The sequence below is a fragment of the Hyperolius riggenbachi genome, chromosome 4 (genome assembly GCF_040937935.1).
Source record: "Hyperolius riggenbachi isolate aHypRig1 chromosome 4, aHypRig1.pri, whole genome shotgun sequence".
In the NCBI taxonomy this organism is placed as follows: Eukaryota; Metazoa; Chordata; class Amphibia; order Anura; family Hyperoliidae; genus Hyperolius; species Hyperolius riggenbachi.
The window spans coordinates 402,645,873-402,669,165 of record NC_090649.1 but is presented as its reverse complement, the minus strand read 5'-3'; the positions used below and the strand labels follow the sequence as shown (position 1 = coordinate 402,669,165).

The following is a 23,293-nucleotide window of genomic DNA, read 5'->3' as shown; positions in this document are numbered from 1 at the left end:
GTATGCTGTTCAGCTAAAAAAAAAAATGTTGGTAGTTGGTTTAACCATTTACCCTCTGCCGGGACGAGTAACTACGCCCCTGCAAAATGCCACAACTCTGTGCAGGGGCGTAGGTACTACGTCCCTCCCGCTGACACCCCCCCCCACACCCCCGTGCTCGGTACCGCCGCTCATCCCCTGGGGGGCACTCACCTCAGTAGGGGGAAGCCCCTGGACCCTATCAAGGCTTCCCTGTCCTCCTGTGTCCCATGGTGGTCTCGTTGCAGCCCCCGAACGCACAGGCGACAAATCCGACAGCCTATGCAATATTTACCTTTTCGGGCTCCAGCGGGGGCGCTGTTGCGGCTCTTCTGACGGAGCTAGGCGAAAATAGGAGACTTGCGCCTGCGCAGTAGAGCGGCCCCACGGAGATCGGCTATTCTCGCCTATCTCCGTGGGAAGAGTGGATACTGCGCTGGAGCCAAAAGGTAAATGTTTACATCACCGCCGCTCCGGGAGGATTTTCTCCACTGCCGTGGGACTGAGGAGGACAGGGGAAGACTCAATAGGATCCGGCGGCTTCCCCCACCCGAGGTGGGTACCCCTCAGGGGAGTTTTTTTCATTACAGATTTTCTTGAATGACTGCAGCTGTCTTTTCAGACAGCTCTGCCATTCACAAATCCCAGCTACGTTGTCCTTCCGTTTCCGTACCAATAGTGCGGAGACTGAATACGCCACTGAGGACATCTTGTGGCCAAATTGTAAAAGTACATCCCCCCTTTTTTTCCAGCAAACAATCCCTAGTTACCTTGTTTTTTCTATTTAAATTAACTCCTGACCTCCCACACTCCCATTGGTTGGCAAATATTTTTTTTTTTTTGGAGAATAAAAAAAAAAATTACAAAACATAAATAAATACATAAATAGTTACCTTAGGGAGTGAACTTTGTTAATATGTACGCCATTCGGGTATATTACTATAACTTTTTAAATTATGGGCTTGTAATCAGGGATGGACGCAAAACTGAAAAAATGCACCTTTATTTCCAAATGAAATATTGGCGCCATACATTGTATTAGGGAAAAATTTTAAATGTTGCAATAACCGGGACAAATGGGCAAATAAAATATGTGGGTTTTAATCCTGGTAGCATGTATTATTTTAAAACTATAATGGCCACAAACTGAGAGATAATGAATTTTTTCAATTTTTTTCCTTATTTTCCTGATAAAACATTTTTAAAATAAAATAATTCTTAGCAAAAAGTACCCCCAAAGAAAGCCTATTTGGTGGCGAAAAAAACAAGATATAGATTGTTTTGTTATGATATGTAGCAATAAAGTTATAGGCGAATGAATGGAAGGAGCGCTGACAGGTGAAAATTGCTTTGGTTTTTTTAAGGGGAAAAACCCTTCGAGGTGAAGTGGTTAAGGTGAATGGGAACCGCATTTTTTAAAAAAATGAAGCAAATACTTACCTAAGGAGAGGGAAGGCTCTGGGTCATATAGAGCCTTCCGTCTCCTCTCTCGGGGGCCCTCTATCCTGTGCTGGCTCCCGTCCTTTCAATCCCCCACCGAAAGGGTATTTGGAAGTCTTCGGGAGCCGTGTCCTCCCGAAGACGTGCGGCTCCATACTGCACAGGCGTGAGCGTGCAAGAGAGCGTGCTTGCGCAGGCGCAGTACCGGGCCGCCCTTCTTCAGGAGCACTCGGGTTCCCTGAAGACTTCTGAAGCCTCCTTCGGCTGGGTAAAGCAGTATTTGACTAAATTAGTCAAATACTGCTACCGGGCGAGCCAGCACTGGAACGAGGGGACCAGGAGAGGGGCGGGAAGGCTCTACAGAACCCAGAGCCTTCCCTCTCCTTGGGTAAGTATCTGTCTCATTTTTTTAAATGCGGTTCCCATTCACTTTAAGACTAAATATAAAATCTTTTAGAGCAAAGAATTGCTGAGCTTCAGGCCACTTTAAAATGGTAATGTAATTCTGATATAGTGTGTTTGAAATTACATAAATTAAGGCTCTAAACATGAATCCAATATACTGTACTTATTTTACGGATGTTGCTTCTACTCCAACATACATGCTATTCTATTCTTCCATTGACATTGCAGGAAAAAAAATACAGCAGCACATTCTCTGTACAGTTTGCTTATAGATGTTATGATACTTGAACAGAAAGATTATTATAAGTGTACAGAGTCAGTTTAACTTTGCACAGGCAAATGGGGAAAATCTGAGACACATTATTCAAGCTGAGACCAGTATTGACTATTTTTACTATTATAAGTACAGTGTAACCGCTTATACTATACATACTGAGAAGTATATATTACATTATTTTTCAGATCCTCATTGAAGTTTTTTTTTTAAGTGGACCTGAACTCTTACACAGGACAGAAGCAAAACATAGAGAAATGCACCCTGTATGTATTTAGAGAGTTTAGCCTGTCTAATTCCCCCTCATCTGTGTCAAATCACAAGCTGTAATTTGCTTCCTCCCCTGTGTCATGACTGCCATGGCAGATAAGGCAGATAAGCTCATTTGAAAGCACAGGATGTTAACAATATATCTGCTTCCATGAATCAGGAAGTACAGAAGAAACACTGCAGATTTATTTCAGGATTTGTATCAACTGTAACAAATATTTTTTTTCTTTAAAATGTGTTATGCTGTTGCGTATCTTTTAGAGCAGAGAGGAAGTTCTGAGTTCAGTTCCACTTTAAGTACACTTCAACTTTGAGAAAAGGAACACCATTTTGCCTATTATTGTCTAGGTAATGGTTGTCCAGAATCTAGTGTACAGTCTGTTAGGCAGACTGATAAGGCTGTTGCGCGGATCGTTCAGAAACAGCCTTATCAGTCTGCAGACAGACTGTACACGCGCTGTACTGTCGCTGGAACGCCCGCCCAGCGGGATGGTCTGACGGGCCCGTCGTTCCAAGAAATCAAGCATGTGTACGAGCCGAGCGGATTGCTCAGAAACAGCCTTTTCAGTCCGCCGACAGCACGTACACACGCGCTACTGTCGCCTGAAAGTCCGCCCAGCGGGAGGGTCTGATGGACCCGTCGTTGGCGGCCGTAGTGCGTGTGTACGCACCTTAAGTCGCTAGACTGTGTACTGCAAGCAATCATCTCAAATCACTGCATAGACAAACAGATGGTACAATTACTTTTGTTTCCTTGTGCAAGACTGCTGAGTTTTTTTTTACATTTTAATTATGTGTTTGTAAGGTGATATCTCATCTATCAACCCAGTGAGAAGGATTGCATGGTGTATAGCCCTGCTGGAGTACTTACTGCCAGGACAAAACTGAAGCTATCTCAGTATTAATACTGACACTGTGGTCTCAGAGGGGCTCACAATCTAATCTCTACCATAGTCATATGTCCATCGTAGTCTATGGCTAATTGAGGGGGAAGCCAATTAACTATATGTTTTTGAGCTGGAAAGGGAGTGCCCAGAAGAAACCCATGCAGACATGGGGTGAATATAAAAACAGACCAGCGCTGCAAGGCGAGAGTGCTATCAAAAATGCCACCAAATGCAAAGTATATGATTTTTTTTTTCCATAATAAAATCTGATACTATACAGGAGTTATTTCTCAGACTAATACAATCTTTCTACAAAAGTAAATAAATACAAGTTATTATAAATGTGCATTTATCTAATGCCCCCTCTACACCATGCAATTCCGCGTACGATCGATCGAATTCCACTTGTATCTGTTCATTTGTGGGGATGAAATAAAGCGTGGTGATTGCAGCTGATGGTGCCCGGATTCTTTTTTGCTTTTCCTGGTGGTATGTTGAATCCTATTGTCTGGAGGCACATCTAACTAACCACCAACCCCCACCTGTTTGCCATCAGCAACTAGTGCCGATTCTTTTTACTCTTTTTGTTCGATCGATCGAATTCGATTGGATCGAATTCGATTGCATTGATAAAATCTGACATGTCTGATCGGGATTCGATCGGTAGTGTGGTGTCATAGTTATCAATGCAAAATCGACCACACTCCCGGTCGAATCCTGATCAGACATGTCGGATTTAATCGATCCAATTGAATTCTATCCAATCGAATTTAATCGATCGCACGCGGAATTTAATGGTGTAGAGGGGGCTTAAAACTGATACATTATTCATATCACTAATTGTCACTAATAGCTTGATATTCCTGTCATGTAGGGACATTTTTGCAGGGAAGTCACTATTGCAAAAAAATGACTATGCATGTGTAAATCTTTCCTACATTGCTGTTACTTAGAATCAGTTGTTAAAAGATGACAGATTTGACAGGTTTTGGGCTAGCACTTACTTAAGACATGTTCATATAGATCCTTTCCAGGCAGTATGTTTGTAAAGAAAAAAGGCTTACTGCTTATTGTAAGCGACGGCAACATAAGAGAAAAGTAATTTATACTGCATTTTAATCTAGGGGAAATGTACTTTTTATAAGTATATGTATACATGAATTTTAAATTTAAAATAAAAAAAATCGCAATATTGGTCCTTTAACCCAGAGCTCCCCAACCCTGTCCTTAAGGCCCACCAACAGTACGTGTTTTGCAGGAAACCACAAACATTCACAGGGAGGGTAATTAGTGTCTCAGCAGAGCTAATCAACTAGCTCTGTGTATTTCTACAAAACATGCACTGTTGGTGGGCCCTGAGGACAGCGTTGGGGAACACTGCAAGAATGTTGGGTTGTAAGTGGAAACGTCAGCACCCAGAGGATTCCTATGCAAATACAAGGTGAATATACAAATATAGGATAGGATTTTATGCTGAATGCACAAAATGCGGTTTCCCATCCAATCGAAGGGAATCGGACGATTATTTCTCTCATGTCCAATCTTCTCCCATTCGATAACGGGATTGATTTTCCAAAGTTATTACGGGAAAATTGATCCGGTTATCAGTCGGGAGCAGTTTGAATATGTACACACAATGCAACTTCCTGTCCGATTACACATCGATCATACGGGTAATTACATCATGTGTACCCAGCATAAAGGTAGCCACACATCAGGCGACTTGGCCGCCAATTAACTATCTGATTCGATTATTATAATCAAATTGGTGCCACCAAGTGCATGCCCGACCGACAAAGCGACCAATTTCAGTATGAAATTGGTTGCATATTTCGATTGTGCATGCTGCAAGATGTTGGGCCAACTTGCTCGATCAGGTGTGCGGCGGTAACGGTGTGCCATTTACGGGACGATCAACAAACGCGACAAAACCTCCGGCGCTGTACCCCCTATTGTTAAATGCCCCCCCCCCCCCCGGTGCATGTTATACATTACCTGGCGTGCGTGTATGTTGAACAAAGTGGGCCCAGAGCCAGTGGGAACAAGTGGTGTTGGGATGGCGAGATAGTCAGATGCGGTGTCACAAGTCCGATTCCGGATCGATTTCAGCATGAAATTGATTGGGAATTGGCCTGCCGTGTTTGGGAAGCCATCAGATCTCTCTCTAATCAGATTCGATTAGAAAGAGATTTGTCTCTTGGTCAAATGTGCCCATCATTGCTCGATGTAGGGCTAGCTTTAGCTGGGAATTGAACCAGGGCACGCAAGGCAATCGTGTAAATACTATTAACAATAGTTTTCTAGGAAAGAGGTAAATTCTGAAAATTAGCTTAAACTGATTAACATCTGAACTTCACATGACACTTTAGGCCCATACACACGTCGGATTTTTGCGAACGGCCCGTCGTTTGAACGTTCCGTCGTTCAGTCGTTCGCGGATCGCTGGAAACCAGTCTTATCACCCGAACGATAGTCCGTACACACGTCGGATTCCGCGTGCGAACGACTGAACGACGGAACGTTCAAACGACGGGTCGTTCGCAAAAATCCGACGTGTGTATGGGCCTATAGAGTATCACAAAATGACAATACACTTGAACAATGGCTGTGTCTGGTACATTGTGCAGAGTTCAGCACTTACAGCTCATCCAGGCAGTCTGCTGGCTGCTTCAGTCGGTGGCCCTGGAGTAAATAGTCGTATATTTCATGGTTCTGGACTCCGGGATATGGAGTCATGCCTCTGGTCGCAATTTCCCACATAGTGATGCCAAACGCCCACTGCAGATAACAAACAGAACAAGAAGGAGGATGAGGTTTCCAGAAGTCTTGAATGAGTCCTTTCACTAGGAAAGGTCACCCCCACTCTCCCGCTCTTGGTGACCACAGCAGTAACAATTAACAGTGGAAAGTAATGATCTATAATAATCTGCAGCACACGCTATAGCAGGCAATTATGTAAGAGGACAAACAACATTCTTCAGATCTACGAATGTTACTGCTTAGCTTGAAATTCATAATTACATAATCATTATGAAAATATGACATTGATTTCAGTAGGAATACTGTCAGTACAGTCTTGCAAGTGAACTGCATCTTATATTCTATAACATAAGATAGTATAAAATGCTAACTTTAGCCAATGACCACCTCTAACAATAATCCGGCGTGTGTTCAGCAGCACCTGATTGCTGCCCAGCCAGCAATACAGCAAATGGATCAATTCTACTGAGCGACAGCCAATAACGTCACTTCTGCATCGCTCTATCAGCGTTCCAAGGCCCCCCCCCCCCCCTGTATTGCAACAGAACATGTTGTTAGCCTGCAGGCTAACAAACAGGCTGGCAAAAGTCTAAAGATCAAGCAAAGGCCAAAAAATAAAGGGGGAAACAGACGGATCAACCTAAAATTGACAATTATTCTGTCCGCATAATTAGTTCATAAAAGTGGAGATAACGTCGAAAGATTGACTTCAGCACTTCATAAACTAGGCTGTTATTTATTGGCACATTTATATTTATAAAAAGGCACCGTGGGGTTCACTATTTAGCCATAGAAAACAGTGGACAGCAGCAGTGTTTGGAACAAACATTCTGTCTGCCGCTCATGGCACTTATCTGTATTTTTCCCGTTCTCTACAAATAAGATGTAGGAACAGGTAATGGTGTGCCATCTTTTTATTTTCTGCAATGTAAGTGAACGGGGTTTATGATCTCCACATTAAAGGATATTATGGTACTTCAGTTATGTACCTTTCAAAGTGGGATTATAGTTTGAAAATTAAAATTTCAGTAACTAATATTAGGTAGATTAAAAAAACCTTCAAAAGCACTCCATGCTATTTTCACTGCAGAGAGCAGTATAGGCTTTCTTATCTCTGACTAATCTGCAAATGTAATCATTCCCAGCCAGGAGATGTGATTAGCAATTCGGGTTAAGGCTACGCCGTAGAACAGGAGCTGTGGCCGAATCGGAAACAGCCATGGCTCCCCATGGAAATAAGCCCTACAAGTTTTTATACACGGGGAATGCTTTCAAATGTTCTTTAAAGGGAACCTAAACTGAGAGGGATATGGATGTTTCCTTTTAAACAATACCAGTTGCCTGTCAGTCCTGCTGATCTCTTTGGTTGTAGTGGTTGAATCACACACCTGAAACACGCATGCAGCTAATCCAGTCTGACTTCAGTCAGAGCACCTGATCTGCATGCTTGTTCAGGCGCTGTGGCTAAAAGTATTGGAGACACAGGATCAGCAGGAGAGTCAGGCAACTGGTATTATTTTAAAAGGAAAATCCATATCCTTCTCAGTTTAGGTTCCCTTTAATGTACCTAAGAGTAGTTGCTGAAATTTTAGTTTTGGGATATAATCCCACCTTAAGCCATAGATCACCACTTGCAAAGGCGCACCACAAGAAATATATCTGATATTAAAGGACAACTGTAGCAAGAGGTATACAGAGGTTGCCATATTTATTCCCCCTTAAGCAATACCAGTTGCCTGGCGGCCCTGCTGATCTATTTGGATGCAGTAGTGTCTGAATAACACCAGAAAGAAGCATGCAGCTAATCTTGTCAGTTCTGACATTAATGTCGGAAACACCTGACCTGTTGCATGCTTGTTCTGCATCTGTGGCTAAAAGTATTAGAGAAGGAGGATCAGCAGGACAGCCTGGGAACTGGTATTGCACAAAAGGAAAAAAAAACATGGCAGCCTTCCTACAGTTGTCCTTTAACCAACTTTATCTAGTACCATATTAGTAAAATCGACAATCTTCTGTTTTCAATTCAGCACAAACGATTTTCTGGATCACTGCTCTGAGCTGTACCACGCTATAGATGAGGTGGCTACTCCTCCCGGCCTATTATGCTAAGTAAATGGGAGGGTGTTAGTTACTCAGTCTAGCTTGTACTCTATGCAACCTATCATATCTGCATTTGAAATTTGAAGATGTTTTTCTCCATCAAATACTCAAAAATGTTTGTCAAATTGTACTAGTACTGTCTTTTGACTATTTACGAAATCGTACTTTTTGAATTTTTCGCTTCAATAAAACTTGATTGTGGAAAAAGATTACCGCTCCTTTCAAATTTTCTTGATCATGAGGGTTTCTTTAATAACACTAATGTCCTGCTCCCAGCTTCAGCAGAGCTGACAATTTACATACTGTATATACTCGACTATAAGTCTAGAAATTTAGGTCTGACTCACTGAATAAAAGTATAGGGATCGACTTATACACGAGTCAGGAGCAACACTGAACACACTGAGTAATGTGTGCACTATTAGTGACATTCCTATTTGCAGCAATTTACCCAGTGGTAGGTGACACTTTCTTGATAAAGGAAACGCCAAGAAAACACAGGTCTTAAAGTCCTGGCCACAACAATTAACAAGAGAAGGGGCAGGGGAAACATACTGGACTGCAGGAGAAAGAGTGAATAGTTGCTGCACTTGGGTGATCTGGAGGAGTTACTGGCTGCATTTAATGGACAGGAGGGGTTAATGGCTGCAATACGTTATGCAGTGCAGTCAATAACCCCTCCTGGTCCCTAAGTGCAGCCATTAACTTGTAGACTTATATTTGAGTCAATAAAAAATCCATCTTAAGATGCTCAAATATTGGAGTTGACTTATGCTGGGAATACACCACTATACGTTTTTACTCCAGATGGGTTCGATAGATAATTTCCGACATGTCTGATATTCCTTCTGATCGTTTTTTGGCTTGATTTGTCATAGAAGTGAATGAAAAAAGATAAGAAAAACGAGCAGAAGATAAGAGAATTGAGTGCAGAATTGAGCAAAGAATTGAGTGGAAAAAACAAATGGGTGGAAAATCGAGCAGAAAAACGTATTGTGTGTACACAGCATTATACATGAGGTCGACTTATATTTGAGGATATACGGTATGTCTGTGTACTGCTTATTACATGAACCTAAATGTTTTCTATTTTGCGCAGAACACAGTACAAATAGACTCATACAACATTCCGCTGACATTTTAAAAAGGATAATCTTATTGAAATCAAAAAGTAAATGTAAGACATTGCACAAATTGTATTATATTGTGCCCTGCTGTTCTTAAGAGGTCTGTGCTGAACAGGAAATTAAATTTTAATCCAATAGATTATGAAACAATTGATTCACAAAGAGATGCATGCATAGCAGGAATTGAAGGGAGGTATTCATAATTAACGAGAACTGCACTGTACTCTGAATTGCACTTCGCCAGCTTGAAGCTCACATAGAAAATACAGTACTATTTAAAGCAAACCTGAAGAAAAAGGGTTATCTATGCAAAAGAGCTTCTTTGACGCAAGCTTGCATCACTTCCTGCTTGGAAGATTGCCAGACAGGGAACACCGCCGACTAACGCTGTGTTCCCTGACGGCTTGTGTTTGACAGTGCGTTGCACCACAACGCTACCGCCAGTTTGCAGCGTGGAATCGGCTTTAAAATTTCTGCAGCAGTTAATAACATTTATATGATTGGATGGCAAAGCTAGAGATGAGCGTAATGACCTAATTACGATTTCGCGAAATTTCGCGTAATTAGTGTAATTACGATTATGGCCGTAAGTACATAATCGTAATGAAGAAGGATTTTGCGAAATTTCGCGTAAGCGTAATTTTCACGTAATTTTCGCATTACAGTCGTATCATGCCGTAATTTCGCATTAAACGCTACCGTAATTTCGCGTTAAACCGTAACGCTCCGTATGATATAAAAAAGCCGCCGACTTTAAGGGTTAATAGCAAAGCCCCCTTAAATGCTAAGAGCCTCAAATTTGGAGAATATATTAAGGAGATCAGGAGGAATAAGAGGAAAAATTTTTTTTTCAAAAAGACCTTATAGTTTTTGAGAAAATCGATGTTAAAGTTTCAAAGGAAAAATGTAAACATTTAAAAACCCGCCGACTTTAACGGTTAATAGCAAAGCCTGCTTAAAGTTTAGGAACACCAAATCCCAGGGTATATTAAGGGGATCAGTGGGAATAAGAGGAAAAAAAATTTTTCAAAAAGACCTTATAGTTTTTGAGAAAATCGATTTTTAAGTTTCAAGGGCGAAAATGTCTTTTAAATGCGGAAAATGTCAGTTTTTTTTGCACAGGTAACAATAATGTATTATTTTCATAGATTCCCCCAAGTGGGAAGAGTTTTACTTACTTCGTTCTGAGTGTGGGAAATATAAAAAAAAAACGACGTGGGGTCCCCCCTCCCAGACCTCTTTAACCCCTTGTCCCCCATGCAGGCTGGGATAGCCAGAATGCGGAGCACCGGCCGCGTGGGGCTCCGTACCCTGACTATACCAGCCCGCATGGTCCATGGATTGGGGGGTCTCGGAAGGGGAGGGGCAGCCAAGCTTTCCCCTCCCCCTCCGAGCCCTTGTCCAATCCAAGGACAAGGGGCTCTTCTCCACCTCTGATGGGCGGTGGAGGTGGAGGCCGCGATTTCCTGGGGGGGAGGTTCATGGTGGAATCTGGGAGTCCCCTTTAAAAAGGGGTCCCCCAGATGAACACCCCCCCTCCCAGGAGAAATGAGTATAGAGGTACTTGTACCCCTTACCCATTTCCTTTAAGAGTTAAAGTAAATAAACACACAGACACTTAGAAAAAGTATTTTAATTGAACAAAAAAACATAACCACGAAAAAAGTCCTTTAATTAACCATTAATACTTACCTGTCCCTTTAAATAAATGATCCCTCGCAATATCCTCGGAAATGTTCTATCAGTTACAATGTAACAAAGTTATTACAATGTAACAACTTTGTTACATTGTAACTACGCCGCACCAGACGTCACTCACCGCCGCCGCCGCCGCGTCTGTGCTACAGGACCCGACAGAGCTCTGAGCTATAGCTCAGAGCTCTCTAAGCATCTTTGTATTTGGGCTCCAAGGAGCCCCATTGGTCCTTAGCAGACCAATGGGGTTCCTTTAAATCAGAAGGAACCCCATTGGTCTGCTAAGGACCAATGGGGCTCCTTGGAGCCCAAATACAAAGATGCTTAGAGAGCTCTGAGCTATAGCTCAGAGCTCTGTCGGGTCCTGCAGCACAGACGCGGCGGCGGCGGCGCGGTGAGTAACGTCGGGTGCGGCGTAGTTACAATGCAAAAAAGTTGTTACATTGTAATAACTTTGTTACATTGTAACTGATAGAACATTTCCGAGGATATTGCGAGGGATCATTTATTTAAAGGGACAGGTAAGTATTAATGGTTAATTAAGAATATTAAAGGACTTTTTTCGTGGTTATGTTTTTTGTTCAATTAAAATACTTTTTCTAAGTGTTTGTGTGTTTATTTACTTTTAACTCTTAAAGGAAATGGGTAAGGGGTACAAGTACCTCTATACTCATTTCTCCTGGGAGGGGGGGTGGGCATCTGGGGGACCCCTTTTTAAAGGGGACTCCCAGATTCCACCATGAACCTCCCCCCCAGGAAATCGCGGCCTCCACCTCCACCGCCCATCGGAGGTGGAGAAGAGCCCCTTGTCCTTGGATTGGATAAGGGCTCGGAGGGGGAGGGGAAAGCTTGGCTGCCCCTCCCCTTCCGAGACCCCCCAATCCATGGACCATGCGGGCTGGTATAGTCAGGGTGCGGAGCCCCACGCGGCCGGTGCTCCGCATTCTGGCTATCCCAGCCTGCATGGGGGACAAGGGGTTAAAGAGGTCTGGGAGGGGGGACCCCACGTCGTTTTTTTTTTATATTTCCCACACTCAGAACGAAGTAAGTAAAACTCTTCCCACTTGGGGGAATCTATGAAAATAATACACTATTGTTACCTGGGCAAAAAAAACTGACATTTTCTGCATTTAAAAGACATTTTCGCCCTTGAAACTTAAAAATCGATTTTCTCAAAAACTATAAGGTCTTTTTGAAAAAAAAAAATTTCCTCTTATTCCCACTGATCCCCTTAATATACCCTGGGAATTTGGTGTTCCTAAACTTTAAGCAGGCTTTGCTATTAACCGTTAAAGTCGGCGGGTTTTTAAATGTTTACATTTTTCCTTTGAAACTTTAACATCGATTTTCTCAAAAACTATAAGGTCTTTTTGAAAATTTTTGTTTTCCTCTTATTCCTCCTGATCTCCTTAATATATTCTCCAAATTTGAGGCTCTTAGCATTTAAGGGGGCTTTGCTATTAACCCTTAAAGTCGGCGGCTTTTTTATATTATACGGAGCGTTACGGTTTAACGCGAAATTACGGTAGCGTTTAATGCGAAATTACGGCATGAACGAAACGCGAAATTACGCGTTGAAAATTACGCTTACGGTATTTTCAATTACGATTTTAATGGCAATTACGCCACCGTAATTTCGCATCGTAATCGCAAATTTCGCATGCGTAATTTTAGTAATGCGAAATTACGAAAATTTCGGCTCAACTCTAGGCAAAGCATATGCAGTGCCCAAAAATATCATGCAGCAGGGAGTTGCACATTGCAGAGGAGGAAATGAGAACAACCCTATGTAAAACAATAGGTCCATTCTGCAGTGTCTGTGTAACGTGAAAGGAACCTACAATCAGAGCCGGATCATCCACAACGCAAACCTAGGCAGTAGCCTAGGGCCTGGAGAGAGTCTAGGGGCCTGGTGGACATTACCACCCACCAAATCTTACTAAAAAATCCAGGTGATAATCAGCTGTGGACAAAAGCTGCTATCTTGCCTTGGGCCCCATTTCATCTGAATCCTTTTCTGCCTACAATAGTAGCCTACAAATGCTTCCTGCAATATTAGCTCCAGTATCCCAGTAGCTCCAGGTTTACACTCGCAGCTATTGACAGTAGCTGCACACAATAGTCAGTTATATGAATCTTCCTACTATTAGATTTTAGACATCTTTATAAACAGTGGATGTCTTGAAAGAAAGATTTTATCGTACCACGTCACTTTTGACTGTGTAGATGCGATCGGCAAGGCTTTCCATGGCAATCCACTTCACAGGCATCTTGGCGATACGTCCCTGACGATAATAATCACCGCTATATATCTTTTTAGACAGCCCAAAGTCAGCAACACAGACTGTCATATCGTCTCTAAGCCTGGAAATAAAGAGAAGGCAGGGAAATGTTACAGCAAATGGAACGAAGCCATGACCAATGACAGTGAAAACTGTTTATATTGTCAACTCTTTTTCTGCATGCGCCGTGACCTTCTGATTATGTCAAAATGTTCCTGCTGCAATTAGATTTGTTCATGTAAACTTCCCAGATAGCCTAGAGGCATACAGAAAGTTGAAGGACAAGATCAATGGTTTTAATTCATACGAAATATAGGCTCGCTTTAATCCTTCCCAAACCATTTTTCTTATCAAGCATGCCCCCCCCCCCCCCCCCTCCCCATATTTTTTTCCAGTGTGCTGGGGGATGTGGGTGATTGCAGGAGTGCCGAGTGGCGGGGAATTCAGAGGGTCTCTACCTCCTCACAGTAAAACAAGGAGGTGACCTGGCATCAGCTAGGGGGTGTGGGTGGCTAGCACAGCTCTGCCCTCATTGCACACACACCTGCATAATTACAGTATTACACGGCGCATCAAAGTACCAAAGGGGATCAAAGTGTTGGATTTACAGAACTGAACAACACCTATGTAATCTTACAAACCTGCCCTGGGATTATAGTCTTATAATAAATTGGCTGCTATAAGATTGCAAATGGCTATAATAGGGCTGAACAACTTTGCGAAAAGTAAAATCATCCTAGAATGTGTGGGGGCAGCCAAAGTGTGTTAATCCCTGTGTACACAGCCCGAACCCCCCACAGACTCCGGGACAATTTAACTTTTTGCTAAATCATTGTCTCTTAAGGGGCCAATATACTGGATTTTCCCACCGATATACAGCAGATTCGATCACTGTGATCGAATCTGCTGTGAAATCCTTGCGCAAACGCTGACAGAATGATTGATTTCCGTCCGAAATCAATCGTTCCTGTCGATTACCGTCGAGCCATCCGTGCTGAAGATTTTGCTCGATCGCCGGCGGGTCGGGAGTGCGTCGATAGCGGCATTCGAAATGCCCGACGACCGACGATAGCGGCAATACATTACCTGCTCCGTTGGCGCGAGTCCCCTGGTCTCACAATCTGTTTGCAGTAAAGGCAGCCATACGATCCCTCTCTGATCAGATTCGATCAGAGTGGGATCTATCTGAGGGTCGATCTGATGGCAAATCGACCAGTGTATGGCCACCTTTAGGCCTCTTTCACGTTACATAACATGTGCACGAACCCGATTTCGTGCACGCGTTATGACCTGCGGCGCACCGTCAGGGAATTGCGGTGCGACGCTGATAAGCGGCGGTAGTTCTAATACACCCAAAGGGAAAACGCAGCGGCTGCACAATTAGAAGCTCCCAGATGCATTTAAACGTAAAGCTCTGCAACACTTTGGGCTTTATTCACAAAAGAGTGCTAACTGTTAGCACGGCCGTTGCACGCGATCGCAATATTTCGCGCTTAATGAAAAGTTTTCGTGTGAAAACGATAACGAAAACGTTTACTTGCACGCAAAAATTTGCGATCGCGTGCAAACGCGAAAATTCACACGAAAACGGAAGTGCTAACAGTTGAATCAAGCCCTTTGTCTAACGTGAAACTTAACATGAAAATCAAATAGACTTATGTTACCTTTCTAAATGCATCCTAGGAGCGATCTGTCAAAATACATGGAACAGTTCCTAGTGTGAAAGAGCCCTTATGCCTAGTTTATAATTCATTTGGATCATAACATCCCACAGGAAGGATTACTGATAGTTTAGTTAAATAGCAGTTTTTCAATTGTTGCAAGCATCAATGTCCTGGCCTGCAGCAAGCTTAAATAAAGCTAGCAATACCTAGGTCAGCAGCTGCCTAACTTGGGAAGTTATGTCCACCTGAATAACTTGAATTTATTACAAAAATGTCTAACCTGTCTAACTTGATAATATTCATCAATAATGTCTGTAAAAGATGCTGGTTGGAAACTGTTACAATCCAATAGGAGACATCTTTTAAACCTTGTCCACACATACGAAGCGTAGTGCCAGAACAGGATCAGGACTTGATTCCTCTGGCGACAGTTGGTGTCAGACAAAATACAGACGTGTTGCTAGCCTCCTGGCTAGCGATGAGTTCTGTTGCTAAATGGAGGGCCGAGGGACAGATGGAGTGGTGCACGACGTAGCAGGCAGGGCAATGGAGAGAACAATGCCCTCAGCAGCATTTGTCCAAGTCAATCTGTGGGGGCAGATCGCTGGCCAAGGCATCAAGGCTGGTTGGGAGCTGCTGTATACACACTAGATTCTCAGCAGAGTTGACCACGATCGATTGCCTCTGCACCATGTGTACAAAGTTGATCCTGGCCTAGTTTTTTAGATCACTTATTTTTACCATTGTTCCAGTCATACTGTATGTAGTGAAGAAATAACATTATTACAATACTAAGCAGTAAACATGCAAGCTGTGGGAAACAGACAACACATGACCTGTGCTGCATATAAATGTGTGACAGTACAATGGATAGAAATCACTGTGCCAGTCTAAACTGAAACAGGAATAACACTGAATGCTCACATGCAGTTTCGGGCTGCCAGGTCTCTGTGCAGGAAGTTTTTGTTGCTCAGGTACTCCATCCCAGTCGCAATGTCAATCATAAACTTCACCAGAGTTTGCAATGGCACGTGCTAGGGTGAAAAAATGGAAAAATATGAGTTAGGCAAGTTCACTCTATGAAAAGTTTTAATAAATTGTTTCACTTTACTCCTGTGTAACCCATATTACACACTATCATCCGACCCTTTTCTGTCATGTACCTTTACGTAATGTCTCAGCATATGCAAAGAAATTCCTAATGAGAGAAATCTGTAGCACATTATTCCAGACCTCCTACAGTTGCCAGTTAATCCCAAATTCCTTCTGACAACTTCTTCTTTGTGTGTAATCGCAAATACCTTCTGTTTTAACCACTTGCCGACCGCGCACTCATAACGCGCGTCGGCAAAGTGGCAGCTGCAGGACCAGCGACGCATCTGCATCGCCGGCTGCAGGCTAATTAATCAGGAAACAGCCGCTCGCGTGAGCGGCTGCTTCCTGTCAATTCACGGCAGGGGGCTCCGTGAATAACCTGCGGGCTGCCGATCGCAGCTCGCAGGCTAAATGTAAACACAAGCGGAAATAATCCACTTTGTTTACATTTGTACAACGCTGCTAACAGTAGCAGCGTTGTACTAGATCAGCGATCCACAGTCAATCAGCGGCCGGGGATCGCTGTCACATGACAGGCAGGAGCCTGTTAGAGGCTGCACAGGACAGATCCGTTCCTGTGCAGCCTCCGATCTCCGGGGCAGGGAGGGAGGAGAGGGAGAGGGGGAATCCTGCGGTGGAGGGGGCTTTGAGGTGCCCCCCCGCCAGCCATTCAGCAGAGATGCATTGTGGGACACCTCTGTGCTCACTCCAACCTGAATAATCGCAAATACCTTCCATTTTAGGAAGGCTAACTTCTGTTCTGTTTACTGACTACAGAATTTCAGCCCCCTAAGCCTGGCTGACCCACATATATAAACTGTGTGACTAGTGATGAGAAGTGCTCTTAAAGTGCTATTTAGTTTCACCAAGAAGGTGGAAACTGGAGCTAACAAATCACTGAATAATTAACGCAGCTGCTGGATTAAAGGATCAGATACTAGTTTTGATTTATCAGATTCAGTTTTAACTTCTGGCCTCCTGATAAAGGCTATATCAATACATTATGAGTATTGTTTTGCCGCTTATTAAATAAGATACATCCAGGCTATTAACCATTCAATCCCTAGAGCTCATACGGGGCGGACCTCAGTGTCTGATCAGTGTTGCAGCTTTGTACATGTAAGTGGCAGCTGCAGAGCTTAGTTCCTGTTTGTTTTTTTCTAGTAATTTTGCCTATTCTTTTACTAACTCTAAAGGAAAATGTATAAGTTAATATATAGTTTCAAAACAAAGCCATGTATGTCTTTGAAAAAAAAGCTATAGGTTGACTGACTAGTCTGGCAATACATTTATTGACAGAAGTGTGGTGAACACAATTTTTACCATCCTGTCAACTAGCATCTATATTTTCTACCAGCTGAAAGCAGCAGTATTGGTGACTTTTGTCTACATAAGAGCACTGAATAACTGGTCAGACATGGTAATAAAAGCTGGTTTATAGGAGTCCTTCAGTCTTATCAGCAATACTTCCCTCACAAACCGAATTACGCGCTGCGTAATATGTTGGCGCTTTATAATTACAACAAATAAATAGATAAATGGACATTAATATGTTTGTACACAATAGCAGAATGTATCTATGCTACCATCCTGTTAACTGAGTATTAAAACCCTAGTTCAGCTTCAGCAAATTGATGATGAGACGGTGCACTTAGCTGCAGTGCTGTCCACAAAGCATTTATCCTTCTCAGTAGCATAGACAAGGTGGACATGGTTAGCTGTATCTTCATAGTAGTGAAAGACTGGCTAGTCTCTCCCCTTCCATTTCCTCCTTGGTAGCCTCATGTGGGTAGCAGTCTTGGCTTACAGCACCATGGTCCCTAGTCCAAATTCAGGCCAGCACACTATCTGCATGGTATCTGTATGTCCTCTGCATGTTTGTTTCAGTGTCCTTCTGGCACTCTGGTTTCCTCCCACATCCATAAAGCATACAGATAAGTTAACTGGTTCCCACCAAAATTGATCTTAAGAAACGTTAGACATATGAATGTGGCTATGGCAGGGATAGGATTGGGAGCTCCTATGAGGGGCATTTAGTGACATGACTATGTACGCTGTAAAGCACTGCAAGAGATGTCAGCGCTTTATAAATACTAATAATATTTATGAGGGTGATAATGGGATAAGAGAAGGAGTCTGAACAGTTCACAAACTGCTACTGAATACAGCAAAGCTGTGTCTGATATTTACACAGGAAGTCAGTTTTGCACACGTGGACAAGTAATATTCAAGAAGTAAAAAAATGAATAAAGCAAAAATTGTTTATGTACTATGCACACAATGTTATGCACTGAAAACCATCATATATTCAACACGATGGGCATGATGCACAAAGGGTCTGTAAAGATAGGTAGCACACAGCAATTTCACCAGTACTAACACCAGGGCAGCACCACCCATTTTACCATTAGCACCTTACCTTTTGTGCATCAGGCACTATATGCCTTAAAAAATAGAAACAGCGCGTTACCAACAGACTTCCGTGGCGACGCGGCGGCAGTAAGTCAGTGGGCAAAGCAGGAATTTTAAATGTTTGCGGTGCAGCACAAATGCCTAGAATGACAGGAATACGATGAGGAAACCCGGGAATCCCAGTGACATACAGTACAGACCAAAAGTTTGGACACACCTTCTCATTCAAAGAGTTTTCTTTATTTTCATGACTATGAACATTGTAGATTCACACTAAAGGCATCCAAACTATAAATTAACACACGTGGAAGTATAGTACATAACCAAAATGTGTGAAACAACGGAAAATATGTCATATTCTTCAAAGTAGCCACCTTTTGCTTTGATTACTGCTTTGCACACTCTTGGCATTCTCTTGATGAGCTTCAAGAGGTAGCCACCTGAAATGGTCTTCACTTCACAGGTGTGCCTTGTCAGGTTGAATAAGTGAGATTTCTTGCCTTATAAATGGGTTTTGGACCATCAGTTGCGTTGTGGAGAAGTCAGGAGGATACACAGCTGATAGTCCTACTGAATAGACTGTTAGAATTTGTATTATGGCAAGGAAAAAGCGGCTAAGTAAAGAAAAACGAGTGGCCATCATTACTTTAAGAAATGAAGGTCAGTCAGTCCGAAAAATTGGGAAAACTTTTAAAGTGTCCCCAAGTGCAGTCTCAAAACCCATCAAACGCTACAAAGAAACTGCAAACACACCTTGAACCCAAACAGAAGCTCTGCATATACACCAAAAGCAAAGCTGTTAAGTGGGAGCAGCTGACCAAAAATGAATTAAATTAGTACATAGCAAGGAAATGAAAAGCGCTACTTAAAAACAGATAAGTGCTTACCTGCAAGAGAGTGCAAGCCCCACTTGTGGGATAAAATACACACCTAGCATACACATGACCTGTCTACCACTGAAGGATGTTGGTTTCCTGTAACAGCTTGCATGCAACTTGTTAAGTACTCATCCCTCCCACTGCGGAGAAGTCATCCTTGATGGGAGGGGACCTAACACTAACTAAATCCTAACCTATGTATATGCATAGCCTGGGTGCGGCCAACACATATACAGAGATACATGTGTATTTTATCCCACAAGTGGGGCTTGCACTCTCTTGCAGGTAGGCACTTATCTGTTTTTAATTAGCGCTGTTCATTTCCTTGCCATGTACTAATTTAATAAATTTTTGGTCAGCTGCTCCCACTTAACAGCTTTGCTTTTGGTGTATATGCAGAGCTTCTGTTTGGGTTCAAGGTGCGTTTGCAGTTTCTGGGGGGGCTCAGCGCACCTCTGATTGGAGGCCATTCGGAGGCGGCCTGGTGATGCGCTGATCCACCTTTTGCGCAATTTTCGATTTTACTTGGTTGGCCGCACCCAGGCTATGCATATACATAGGTTAGGATTTAGTTAGTGTTAGGTCCCCTCCCATCAAGGATGACTTCTCCGCAGTGGGAGGGATGAGTACTTAACAAGTTGCATGCAAGCTGTTACAGGAAACCAACATCCTTCAGTGGTAGACAGGTCATGTGTATGCTAGGTGTGTATTTTATCCCACAAGTGGGGCTTGCACTCTCTTGCAGGTAAGCACTTATCTGTTTTTAAGTAGCGCTTTTCATTTCCTTGCTATGTACTAATTTAATTCATTTTTGGTCAGCTGCTCCCACTTAACAGCTTTGCTTTTGGTGTATATGCAGAGCTTCTGTTTGAGTTCAAGGTGCATTTGCAGTTTCTTTGTAGCGTTTGATGGGTTTTGAGACTGCACTTGGGGACACTTTAAAAGTTTTCCCAATTTTTCGGACTGACTGACCTTCATTTCTTAAAGTAATGATGGCCACTCGTTTTTCTTTACTTAGCCGCTTTTCCCTTGCCATAATACAAATTCTAACAGTCTATTCAGTAGGACTATCAGCTGTGTATCCACCTGACTTCTCCACAACGCAACTGATGGTCCAAAACCCATTTATAAGGCAAGAAATCCCACTTATTCAACCTGACAGGGCACACCTGTGAAGTGAAGACCATTTCAGGTGACTACCTCTTGAAGCTCATCAAGAGAATGCCAAGAGTGTGCAAAGCAGTAATCAAAGCAAAAGGTGGCTACTTTAAAGAACCTAGAATATGACATATTTTCAGTTGTTTCACACTTTTTGGTTATGTACTATACTTCCACATGTGTTAATTCATAGTTTGGATGCCTTCAGTGTGAATCTACAATGTTCATAGTCATGAAAATAAAGAAAACTCTTTTAATGAGAAGGTGTGTCCAAACGTTTGGTCTGTACTGTACTTCCTGTCCAGCAAGGAATACCTCACTGGACGAAGGGAGTGCGGTAGGATGGCGCTATGCATATGACCCTGTTGGCGCACTTTGCCACAGGGTCTTATGATTGACATCTTGTGCTCTGTCTTGATGCATCGCACCGCAAATTCAAAGGCCAGGTGTGAAACTGGCCTTCAATAAACTTGACCTTCAATAAGTCACAACTTCATCAGAAAGGCTATAGCAATATCTTTCTACCCAACAAAATCTTATGTACAATTTACCTGAGGACCAGATCCAATTCTGGAGGAGAGAAGAAAGCTGTGCAGGTCTCCATATTTCATGAATGGTAGAATGACCATCGGTTTGGGGATTCTTCTGGGGCCAACTTCTAGACAGACACCTGTATTGTGAACAGACACAGGCCCTGATTTACTAAGGCTGAGTCCATACTGTCAGCAAAGGTGATAATGTGAAACTGACGCTTGCCTACGCATCCCCTTATGCCTGGCACACACCATGCAATTTCCCATTAGATTTTGAGTCAAAACTATATTTTTTGACAGGTCCAATCTGATTTTTGGTCTTTTTTCTGATCCATTTTGTACAGAAAGGATCAGAAAAACGATCATAAAAACGATCGGAAATCAGACCGGACCTGTCGGAAATTATCGATTTGACTCTAAATCTGATGGGAAATTGCATGATGTGTAGCAGGCATTACATGTGTATCAAAAGTCACATGGGTAAACACAGTCCTACTTAATGCATATTCTCTGGGATGCAACTTACCACAGAAGTTCACAGCCCGATAAGCAAGCAGCTGACATCTAAAAATGCATAACTGCAACATTCTATACTGTTGCCTAGACTGCATACCATTGATGTATATGATGTATAAATCTTACCCAGCAACCTAATAACATTAGGATGATTGAAGTCTTTCATGCAGGCTGCCTCACTGAGAAACTCTTCTATCTCCCTTTGTGAAAAGTTGTCCACTGGAAACAAACACAAACGTACAATACTGTTAATATAAAGATTAGATTTGCCAAGTAGCCTTTTAATCAGTGGCATCAGCACAGGAGCAGCAAATACAGTGAATGCCATTTCATGGGGAAAGCTGTCCTCTCTCTGATTCATGCAGGTCTATCCGCTCCCTTCTAATTGCACCATTATGCAGAGAGAAACCTGAAGTGAGAGAGACTTGGATGCTTCTATATTTATTCTCATGCAGAGAAAAAGCACTCTCCTGCCTTTTATGATATTTTGGATTCACACACTTTAATTCACTGCACTGGAGCTACAAACTGATTCTGAGTCAATGTTTCAGAAAAAAACAGAAGTAGCGAATCAGCTTAATATTCAGATATCACAGGGCCCGTCAGATTTGTAATCAAGTTTTCAAGGAGTACTGCATTTCTATTTTTATTTTTTGCATGAAAACAAAATTACAGCAGCGAACAAATGCCGCAACAAGAACTACAATGCTGGTTACAAACACAATTCCACGACCCATAGGATTGTGGGAGTCCTGGTCTGGTCGCACCTACCCCCCTTAATATCCATACTATCCGAGGTGTGGCTGAGTTGTAATACAGATAGCCATTTAGACCAGATTCTCTTGAATTTTTTGTGGCATTTACGCTTGCTATAAACACATTTTTTAAGGGCATCCTCTGTTTTCCTCTCACTTAAGAGTTTTGCTATAGCCATTTTTAAGGCACAAGAAAACTTGCTTGATCCGTTCACTAAACTGATAAAGGGGCCTTTATGTATATTGTATACTATTGCAGATGTTGTAAGCCATCGATACCTACCTAATATTGTCAGTCATTTACCACCTTGCCACAGTGTTCCAATCAACCTCAGAGATCTGACCTACTATCCCTCTCCCCACCCAACTGCAGTACATAGCTATGGAGCTTGCCCAAACAACCCCCCATCCCCCCAATGCATTTGCCCAGTTATTCTTATTGAGGAAAGTCTTTCCATGTTAATGTTCGATTCACCAAAAATCCATCTAAAGTAGGTCATGCACGTGTCAATTTTCCTTGAGCCTCATCGATCATGATTATATTGATTCGTGGAAAAAAAGTAATCAAAATTGTAAATGGAACGGACAGAAAATTTTGGTTGATTGGATGGGATGTGGGAGTAGTGGTAGATTGATGGCCCATAGTGTTGCACTGTATGGAACTGTGAAACACTGCGGTTCAATAGATCTATCATGGTGAAATCTACTAAAAATCTATGTGCAGGGTGTGGAGGGATTTGATCCCTTGATCTGTTTCACACATTGGCCTCAGTTCACTAATTTTATCTCCTGTCTTTAAAAATGTTTCTAGAGTTATCACCATGGTGATGAGGCATGTCATATTCAGGAAACATTTTACCTCAGGCAAACCTAAAGTTAACTCTTCTTTCCTTAAGTTAACTCTTCAATCCTTAAAATAACTCCAGAATCATAAAGTTAAAGACAGGCTGTCAACTAAAGAGACACTAAAGCGAAAAAAAATTATCATATTATGATTTGTATGTGTAGTACAGCTAAGAAATAA

At 42.4% G+C, this 23,293-nt stretch overlaps 1 protein-coding gene across 2 annotated transcripts in view; it reads right to left on the bottom strand.

Moving 5' to 3' along the window:
• The window catches only part of MERTK (MER proto-oncogene, tyrosine kinase), a 172,216-nt gene that overhangs the window by 4,439 nt on the left and 144,484 nt on the right, over nucleotides 1–23,293 (bottom strand). For both annotated transcript variants that reach the window (XM_068232287.1, XM_068232288.1), the window contains exons 16-20: nucleotides 21,641–21,733; nucleotides 21,017–21,135; nucleotides 15,847–15,956; nucleotides 13,181–13,340; nucleotides 5,936–6,072 (exon numbers count right to left, since the gene is read on the bottom strand). In XM_068232287.1, the coding sequence (XP_068088388.1) occupies nucleotides 5,936–6,072; nucleotides 13,181–13,340; nucleotides 15,847–15,956; nucleotides 21,017–21,135; nucleotides 21,641–21,733 (619 nt within the window). The remainder of the gene's footprint in view (nucleotides 1–5,935; nucleotides 6,073–13,180; nucleotides 13,341–15,846; nucleotides 15,957–21,016; nucleotides 21,136–21,640; nucleotides 21,734–23,293) is intronic.